The sequence below is a fragment of the Montipora capricornis genome, chromosome 3, assembly GCF_036669925.1.
Source record: "Montipora capricornis isolate CH-2021 chromosome 3, ASM3666992v2, whole genome shotgun sequence".
Classification (NCBI taxonomy): domain Eukaryota; kingdom Metazoa; phylum Cnidaria; class Anthozoa; order Scleractinia; family Acroporidae; genus Montipora; species Montipora capricornis.
Genome location: NC_090885.1, coordinates 5,994,271 through 6,004,270, shown reverse-complemented (window position 1 = coordinate 6,004,270; position 10,000 = coordinate 5,994,271). Strand labels below are relative to the sequence as shown.

General features: G+C 39.6%; 1 protein-coding gene across 1 annotated transcript in view; it reads left to right on the top strand.

Moving 5' to 3' along the window:
* LOC138042019 (TBC1 domain family member 15-like) overlaps positions 1–3,061 on the top strand; it is a 23,820-nt gene extending 20,759 nt beyond the window's left edge. Inside the window, exons 11-12 of the mRNA XM_068887746.1 lie at positions 2,142–2,217; positions 2,777–3,061. Of these exons, the coding sequence (XP_068743847.1) occupies positions 2,142–2,217; positions 2,777–2,884 (184 nt within the window). The 3' untranslated portion in view covers positions 2,885–3,061. The remainder of the gene's footprint in view (positions 1–2,141; positions 2,218–2,776) is intronic.
* Positions 3,062–10,000: the final 6,939 nt, after the last annotated feature.

Below are 10,000 nucleotides of genomic sequence, written 5' to 3'. Positions count from 1 at the left end.
TCAATCAAAAAAGCCTTGATAATGTGATTTTATGGTGAAGAAATTAAATTCATTTATTTAACTTCTTTGGCCAATTTAGAACAGTAATTAGTAAAGAAAAGTAAATAGAAGTATCTCAAAATTAAATAAGTACAATTGACGTGATCAGAAGCTCGTGACCTTGAAAAGGACATTGTGTTTCTGGCAAGAAGTTGGGCTATCCAAATAGCTGTGAGACTAATGTAGTGGATAAAGCCTAAGACTGTTCACAAGTTGACAAAAAAAATTGAAAGTAAAACTCCTCGTGGTACTTAATTACCCACAATACGAGGTTGCCAAATGTGAAATGAAAAAGTGATCTGAAGGGGCATGATGTCATCAACTTGGCGCGAAATTCTCGAAAGCGATTGAAACTCATTCGCATTCAAGTTTGGTTTCATAAAATCGAGTGAAAGGTCCGGTTCCTCAATTCCATCCCTTTATTCCGGTGATTGCTACAGTGTTGTAAAGCCCGAACACCCTAATATTCTATGTGTACACTGAAAATGTTTCATCTCCATTAGATTTCCAAGCAGGCGATAGGGTACCCGAATTTAATCCCTGAAAGGAGTTGAGGTCCTTTTGTGGTAAGGTTCCATTGAACCTAACGTCAACTATACCAAAAAATGTTTGCTAAAGGGTAATTAACGCATATTCTGTTGCAAGAATATTGGTTGAAGATTGGAAAATTCTTAAGGAACAATACGTTTATTACTCGGTTTTTGTTATCAGCTGTTTATATAATTATAACTATAACTTACTTTTTACGGACAATTGATAACCTGTGGCTTTCTAATACAACTGGCATTCTGCAAAAATACGCCATTCCTAAGCGGTGCACCGCCTCCTAAGAAAAATCCTGGATCCGTCCCTGGGGCCCGTTTCTCGAAAGTTCCGAAAACTTTTCGGGCCCGAAAAGCCATTTGTGAAAACTGCCATCCCCTTGTTTTGGAAATCCCATTCCTTAACATGTTTTTCGGGTAACAACAACAACAAAAAAAAGGACAGTGAAGTTTGACGATTTAAATCCTCTCCGTTCTTGAGATACAAACGGAATTGTGACGCCCGTAAAGTTTCGGGACTTTCGAGAAACGGGCCCCTGGTTGGTACTGACTGGGATTAAAGGATTGATTAAAAGAAGTGTTGCTAAGAAATAAAACCAACGGTAAAATTTAAAGAAACCGTCACGATATTTTTAAGACTGGCGATTAATAAGTATAAGAGAGGGATTTATGGGCACAATTGCTTTCGTATTGGTCGTTGATGCTCATTAATACCCGAAACGGGTTTACTTGCGTTGAGAGAAATGTTTCTAAACGGATCACCCTTACGCGAAACTCACGTTGTCGAATAAGGGACTTTTTAGACCAAAGACAATAATATCTTCCCTTCGTCGGATTGAATTTGTTCTTTCAACGGCAGGTTACTCCATGAACAGCGCACATAGTCATCGACAGCAGCAATTCCAGCTCAGCTCATTACTGAGTTTTAATGCCTTCATTATAAATCAGATTTCACCTTGGTGTGCAAATGATTGAATCCTAAAAAATTCCAGCGAGACTCTTAAAGGAAGTCTCGCAACAAATTTAGACCTGCAGGCTCTTTCATTTTCCAATAGTCATCCGGCTAAGTGTAATGTGTTCTCGTCTGATTGGTCCAGAGCCCTAGTTACGGCAATTTTCAAGAAAGGAAACAAGCCTAATCCATCGAACTACCGCCCAGTTTCATTAACATGTATTTGCTGTAAAATCATGGAACATATCATCCTCACCCAATTTATCCAAACATCTTTCTTCAAATAATATTCTAAACGCAGCTTATTTCTGCCACACGCGATTGGACGAAAGGTATCAACGTCCGTAGTCAAACTGATGTCATCTAATTGGATTTCTCTAAAGTGTTTGACTCTGTGCCCCACGAGAGATTATGACTTCTATGGAGTTCGAGGTCAAATTCTCAAGTGGATTAAAGCTTTTTTGTCAAATCGTACACAGAATGTTCAGTTAATGGAATCCTTTCATCATCAAGTCCTGTGGTTTCTGGGGTTCCACAGGGATCTGTTTTGGGGCCTGTGTTATTTCTTTTATTTATAAATGATATATATCTTCTTCTATTCAATCAAGTCTACGCCTGTTTGCGGATGACTCTGAAGTTGTGTACAGAGAGGTCCTTGCAGGACTACCAAGCTCTCCACTCATTTTTCACTCCCTTCGTTATTTTGCAAGTAAATTGTTTAACTCATTACTGGAAACGTGAGTACATCGACTTCTCTTTCCGCTTAGCCTGCGTAGCGGGCGGTTTGACGAGTTTTAGACGCGCGAAAACCTGGACCGAAGTCAAACGAGAACGCGAGGGGGAAGTGGCCGAGTAATGCTTACTACTGCAGGGGTATTTCTGCGCGGTTTAAAACTATGCAGAGAAAGTAGATCTTAGTAAGTACTCTCGGTATCCAAAAAGAAAATTGGGGGTAACCATGCATTCTTAAGAGATAATTGAGCTTCAATTTGAGAAAGAACGCTATACATTGCTTTGTATTTAATACCTTTATACAAATATTGTTCATAAATAACTTTGAAAAACGTGTGCTTACCCACAATTTTCTTTTTGGATTTCAATAACACTTGGGAGGATCTACCTTTCCTGCATAATCATAAATCGGGCCTTCTACAACTTATTTAGGCTTGCATATTACTGATAATTTATCCTGGAACGAGCATTGTGACAATATTTGCAAGAAGGCAAACTCAACCCTCGGTCTCCTTTGACGAGTCTTATCTGGCTGTTCTCTGGAGATCAAGAGTACCAAAATTGGAGTATGCAAGCAGTGTACGGAATCCCTACACACAATGCAATATCGATGAAATAGAGATTGTGCAACGTCGTGCGGCTAGATTTGTCTACAATGATTATTCCCGTTTTTATCCTAGTGTCATAAGGACTTGGAACAGTTTACCTAAATCTGTAATTCCTGAATCACTAAGTGAATTTAAAGCCATTATCGCATCAATGTAAAAGTTCCTCATTGCAACTATTTTATTTTATTTTATTTTATTGTATTTATTCATCTATTTACTTAAGCCTTATTATTTTAAACTTCTAGTGTAGTTTTTACTGTTTTAGAAGTATACTGATTAAAGGTTAAAGGAAACAAAGCGATGAGTGGAGTTAACAGTGTTGTATATTGTTATCACTGTGTCCCGTAGTCAACGTTGCCTTCTACCATCTCCGGACTCATTGCCATATATGGTTCGAGTTTGTTGGTTCTCCAATCGATCAATCAATCAATCAATCAACCAATGAAACATTCGATCAATCAATCGATTGCACTTGTTATATAGCTAGACTCTCACTTAACAAAACGAGCAGTGTGATTGGCTGATTCTTGTTCACGTGCCCCTGAACAAATTCAAATTCATCCCAAACCTTAAGGTGATTCCTTAGTAATAGAAGTTGTCGTTAGATTTTCTTTAAACTTTTCTCGATTGTTCCCTACATTATGGTGACTCGAAATGTTTTATTAAAATAGGTCACCAAGCTCGTTTGCGAGATATAACTTGCTCAAGTTACTCATTTAATCATTGCGACTTCAACTATCAAGGACAAGTTTGTTCCATCGGTTCAGGCTACGTGTTGCAGGAACAGGAAGCACAGCTTTGACAATTTTGAGTCCACGAGTGATGGCTACGAATACTTTTTTTCCTGTACCTTTTTTTTTTCTGAGGTAGTTTTTTTATTTTATTTTTTTTTTTTTTTTTACAGCACAAAGAGGATGAGTAAGAGAATAAAGATATGCCAAAAAAAAAAAAGATAGGTCACCAACCTCGTATAGGAGAAAACCAAAGTGGAGACTAATGAATAAAATGGAGACTAATGCGGGCAAATTGATTTGTGTGTGAAAAGATTTGCCAGCATTAGCCTCCATTTCATGCTACATCCAGTCCAGCCATGAGAATTTGAAAATGGTCTATTCCACAGCAGGAGCCCATTCGTAGGAGCTTAACTCTCCCATACAAACCCTATGAATCAACCTTTGCGCGTATCTCTCTATTTTTAGTATGCCACGAGTTCTTCGGCTCTGCACGCGCTGTTTAGAATGGCCAATCAGAATAAAGCTTTTGTCAAACGAAGACAAAAATAGCAAAAACAATGGATGCGAAATGTGCGAATTGATGTTAATGTGAGTCTCCTGCTTAAGGGTTAGTTCTAAAAATAGAAAGATGCGCGCAAAGGTTGACTCAAGGACATAGGGCATAAAGAGTCTCCGCTCCTAGTCATGGCTTCCTGTCCGCACTTGTTGCCTGCACCGGAAACAGTACAACAGCTCGTAATCAGTGCATGACTAAAAAGGGCCGTGATCTTCAGTACGTACTCACGTCAGCTCCCTATGTTACTATGCAGAATTTTGCTTCTCATTGCCAGGAAACTGTAAACTTTAGCGCCGGTGCATTTTCTGGAGCAAATGTTAACATCAATGTTTACAGATCCAAATGATTGTTTGCATTCGTTATTGTGGTTATAAAAGCGTATTCTACCTTTTTCAGGTACTTTGAATATTTGTAAATTATTCATTCAGCAGGCTTGTGAATAACGCAGTTATGTTTTTTTCGGCTGCGATTGTGGAGGGGAAAGTCTAAATGATATAACTACAACGCACTTGATGTCTGGTCCCTCGGGAAACTAGTTAGTTTTATTTTCGCTCGAGTTCAAAATGTTTCCCAAAAACAAATCTAACTGTTTCCATCGGGACCGTACATTAAGTGTATAATAGCTGTGGTTACAGTAGCCCTTTTACCCCATTAGCGGTAGCCCACTGGCCAGTAGGTTTTTGTGTTTAATTAACCGCTTTTCCAAGACCGAAACTGCCCTAGTGTTATTTCCATGGATACATAAAAAAAAACAAAAGAACTTCCTATAACAGTTCCTGAACTGAGAAGTACGGTTTGTCAGCTCCCTGAGGTGGCTTGGCCAATCATAAAGCAGAACGTAGCTAACTGCAGTGCTCTAAGTTGACCTCTGATACGCTTGGCTAATTTCACGCCTACTTGTAGCACGAGGAAACATGCTAAGGTTTCGTCCATCACTGAGAGTATTTATTTCTTGATTTTCATGCATTTGCCCTTCAGACTCTCAGTTACGAAGTTGGTGAAGTTGTAATCTTTCTGTTTCTCTGTTTATAGTTTGCAATGCCAGTGAACTCGTATCTAATTATACTTTACCCTGAGGGGAAGTCTTTTACTGTGTAACCGCATCCCCAAGGGCAACATGAGACCTGAACTAACCAAACCCAAGCCATTTACCCTCTGGAAGGCCCCAGACCTAAGGTGTGTGTAACCACAGCTATAATTACACGACGGTAGGGGTGCTAGAAATAGAGGCAGCTGATAGGCTGATGAGGCCGTGTTGTAAGAGCAAATAAACAAACAAATGAAGAATATTAGTATGAGCGCGGCCTTGAAACGAGTCGCGAGGCATGCCCCCCCCCCCCCCCCCAAAAAAAAAAGTCAGCTTACAGGCCTAGTGGCCCATCAGGCCGGAACGTATCCCCGGTTTCTGTAGCATGAAGCCACTAGGAGTATTTCTACTCCCCCTGGATGAGATGCTAGTACATCGCAGGGTTAATCCCAGCATTTCGCTGGTACTCATTTGTACACCTGGGTAGAGAGAGGCACCGAGAGAGGAAAGTGTCTTACCGAAGAACATACAACAATGTGCCCGGCCAGGTCCCGAACCCGGACCATTCGCTCCGAAGTCGAGCACACTAACCATGAGGCCACCGCGCCTCCCCGAGGTATGCGCAAAGAGGAGTAATAACATGGTGTGTTTGTTGGACGTTTGCAAGACTATTCTTCCCGTTCTCGCTTATAGCAGTACCCTCACCCGTACAATATTTACATAAGAATAAGTAAATTAAAACAATGAAATGTGTGCTATTAAAATGAAAAGGAAATACTGAATATGACACATGACTCTAATAGATGCCATCGGTGGCGTCAACCCCTACGGTTTTCCCCACTCATCGAAAACGAACATTTGATTTGTCCTGCATTAATTTCGGCATTTTATTTGATTTACAGTGACTGTCTCCACAATTAGCAGAGACTTCATGCTTGGTTATACGACTCTGAACTTAAATTTGTTGCCATTTCGTTTTTCGCTTTTTAAGATAGTTGCATTGTTCTTGTTTGTCAGACTCAACTATGAAAAGTGCTCCTTTAGTAATAAACTGTCTGTCACTTTCTGCTTCTTATCCAGCTTAGATCTTTATGGGTAATAATTACTGACTTCATTGAAGACAGCAAATGTGCTTTCCCCGGGAGCTATTTTGTCATAATCGTTCAAGATTTTCAAAACATTAACATCTAACAAGAACTCTCATTGCCACCTAAAAATTCTTAAGATGGAAATTTGTTGTTCCTCAGTTTACGTTTTCCTTCTAAGGCCATCACCAAAGCCAAGATCCTAAGGTACTGGATCCGGAGGGGGTCGTTCTTTTAGCTTAATTTGTTGATAATATTACAATTAAGCTACGCAATTCTGTGGTTAGTTTGGCAAGCATGCTGCACTGAAAATGGAGGTTTCCTCTTTGCCAAGAAAAAGCGCCTTTTGATGCTCTTTCAAACGTGTCCTCAACTATCCTTTAGTCTGTCCGATGTGCTCATGATCGCAGTCGTTGCACAGGATGAAGTACAAAGCTTCAGTTCGTAAGTGGTTCCTACAGTGTAGGTTCCTTAGGTTTGGCAAAAATATGACTTTAGCGTTTGGAAGGGTTTTGGGGCATCTTTAACGTTCTGCTACTCAAAACGCTCTTGATAGGTTTAATCGTAACCAATTTGAATATACGGGATGACAGCAAAACCAGCAATCGAGTTCTCACCCCGCGAAATGTCACGGTTACGAGAGAGATTAACTGGCTTTGCAAGGTTAAATAAACACGTTTATGAGTAGTCATTGACCTTAAAAATGTCATGAACATGTCCTTAGAATCACAGGAAGATAAAGAAATTCGACCCTCCTGAGCAACGTTCGAGCTATGGACTTTGTATAGCAAAGAGAGTGGTAAGGATCAAAATATTTATCACTATGCTGAGTTGTACAGAGAACAGTTATCACTAGATTTTCCTGGTCCACCCTGTAAACATTTAATCGAGAAAAGACTAACATCTATCATTTGTGCAGATACTTTTTACTTGGCGATACACGTTTTTTTTTTTTTAAACGATGTTCCCTGTTATTTTATTCTTGAAGAATACACGCATTTTATAAGACCTGATTTAATCGCAAACAATTAATAACGCGAATACCGTTTTTAAGATCACGTCCCTGGAGCTGTAGCTAGGCGTCTTTTTTATCGCTTCTTTTAAGAAGCTCCCTATCGTATTACAGGCTCTCAACGCTAGCAAGATGGACCCAATCCCTGGGCTGTGATGAGCTGTCCCGCCCAGGACAGCCCACATTGTCTCGCAAATAATTTTTTGAAGTCAACAATACAATAAATCCAGTCAATAGGGCAGGATCATTGTTGTTTTTTGCATTTCGATATATCGAGACAAAATTTCCCCCAAAAGTAGTAAGTAAATATATAACCATTAAAATATCTTTTAAATCACCGCTTAACCCGTGCGCTGATTGGCTACTCAAACTCCGGATATCCTTTGCAATTCACCTCCGAGCAATTTGCGCGGAATTTGCGCTCAAAAATGTTGTAATCTTTGCAGAAATAAATGAGTTTAAATCAAGTTTTTGTGCTATATTATCTCACCGTTTTAGTATATACTAAAACAACTATTCACCTTAGTGTCGGTGGGTAGTGGGGGATATTTACCTCGACCCTTGGATAAATATCCACCACTAGCCACTTCCACTTCGGTGAATAGTTGTTTATTATTCATTGTTGGTATTTATTTCAGCAGCTGCTGTTAATTTGCCCACTTAATGTGTTTTTCAATGCTTTTCAAACGTGTTTAAATTGGGACAGCTGAAGCAATTAAGGTTAAAATGACTTCAAGCAAAATTAAGTCCAAACAATTCTTCGATATGATCAACAACAATTTATTATACTCTTGCCTAAAATTTGAAAAGTCACAATAGAAAATATATAATAAAGTAGAGAGTACCGGGTGTCTAGAATAACCATAAGGACTAACGGAGCTATTCAGCCAATTTCTAAAGTAGAAGAGAAAGTTAAAAACCAAAGTCAAAGTCACATACACACTAATATTTACCCATACTCTCCCATGTCCACAAGCAAGATATTTGCGGGATTATTTTACTTTTTCCAAGAGCTACAGGGCCCGTCATCAAGCTTTTCTCGAAATTGATTCCTTATTGACTGCTTTTAGGTAGAAGGACCTAGAGAAAATCGTCGGAAAAACGAAAGATGTCGCTTAGGATGTGGGAAAATCTTAGATTTACGCGCCAATAACGCTAAGCCCTTCCCGATTAATATTATGCTAGGACTTTTATTTGCATTATTTGGTTAAACAGGCATTTTTTTCGCACTTTTTCTGTAAAAAGAAATTGCTAGCATTATTTAGCATTTTGCATAACTTTGATGCTAAATTTTAGAGTTCAAAAGCACTATGATGATTTGCCTTTGTGTTTGAGAGAAGGATTTCTGTATAACTGAAGCATGAACTGAGTGCATCTGAATTGACTTGAAAGAAGCCTGAACCTAGCTGGTCAGCGGCTAACTTTCAGAGGCCGTTCACGTGCTACCTCAAACAAGATAGCGTCGGCCAGTGCCACGCCATCTTCTTGAAACTTGCAGCTCATAGACAGAAATTCTGACGGAGAACATACACCAGTTCTCTTGTTGACTACCTCCAGGCCAGCGTCATGTCACAGTACAACAAGCGCTAGTTAATTGTTCATCATTGGACAAGTATTGGCTGTATCAGAAGGTTCATAAACAAACAATTAAGCACTTTTCGTTTTATTCAGTTGATGATAAGCACACATGGTGCTCGAGTTTCTACGTTTTGCTTGAAATAAAACAAAGCATTTTCTGGAACCAAAGTAGCATTTTTTTGGGAATCGAGCATAATTTGAGCATTTTAGTGGCGTAAAGCGAGAATTTCCAGAGGGATAAAACGCCAGTTTTAGTAGCATAATCGGGAAAGGCCTAGATTATGCTGCTTTCCCTTCACTATACGCCTGGGACAGGCATCAACGCTTAGGATGAGTAACAGCTCAGCCAACTATACATACATTATATCTTGGCTTCTAAAAGACCTTTTTAAAATTGAAATCATTATAGTTCTGGTACTGAAAATATGTCCCCGAAATATTACGGGACTTGTCGTCAGAAGCTTAGGAGTCCAGGAACGTTAATTGAGTTCTTGAAGCTTTTGTCTATATGTGAATTTGTTTCAATGTTGCATTGATAGCATTTTAATCCTTTTTTAAATTGTACTTAATTGTATTTTGATATATCGACAAAACGTATTGTAAACAAACTTTCCTGCTTTGGGAGCAGGGATGGCGCATGCAATGGTGAAAGCACTCGCCGATTCCCACCAGTACGGCCCCGGGGGCCCGTTTCTCGAAAGTGCCGAAACTTTAAAGGCCATTTTCGGGTGTCACAATTCCCTCTGTATCTCAAAAACGGAGAGGAACTAAGTCGTCAAACTTAACAGTCGGTTTGCTTTTTTGTTACCCTGAAAACATGTTAAAAGATCGGCGTTCCTGAACAAGGGGTTGGCAGGTTTACAAATGGCTTTTCGGGCCCGAAACGTTTTTGGGACTTTCGAGAAACGGACCCCTCTGCTTCTCTGCTCCAAGAGATTTTTCTCCGGGCACTCCGGGTTTCCCAAAAACCAACCTATGATTAGTGCTCCAGCGCTAAAAACACTTAACACTTTAAGGCCCTGTTTACATTAGGCCCCGATTATGATCGAATTATAATCCAATTAAGGACGGTGCCCACTAATTCAAAGGTATTTTTGCGCGGTTTACTGAATATGCCGGAAAAGCAGATCTTAAA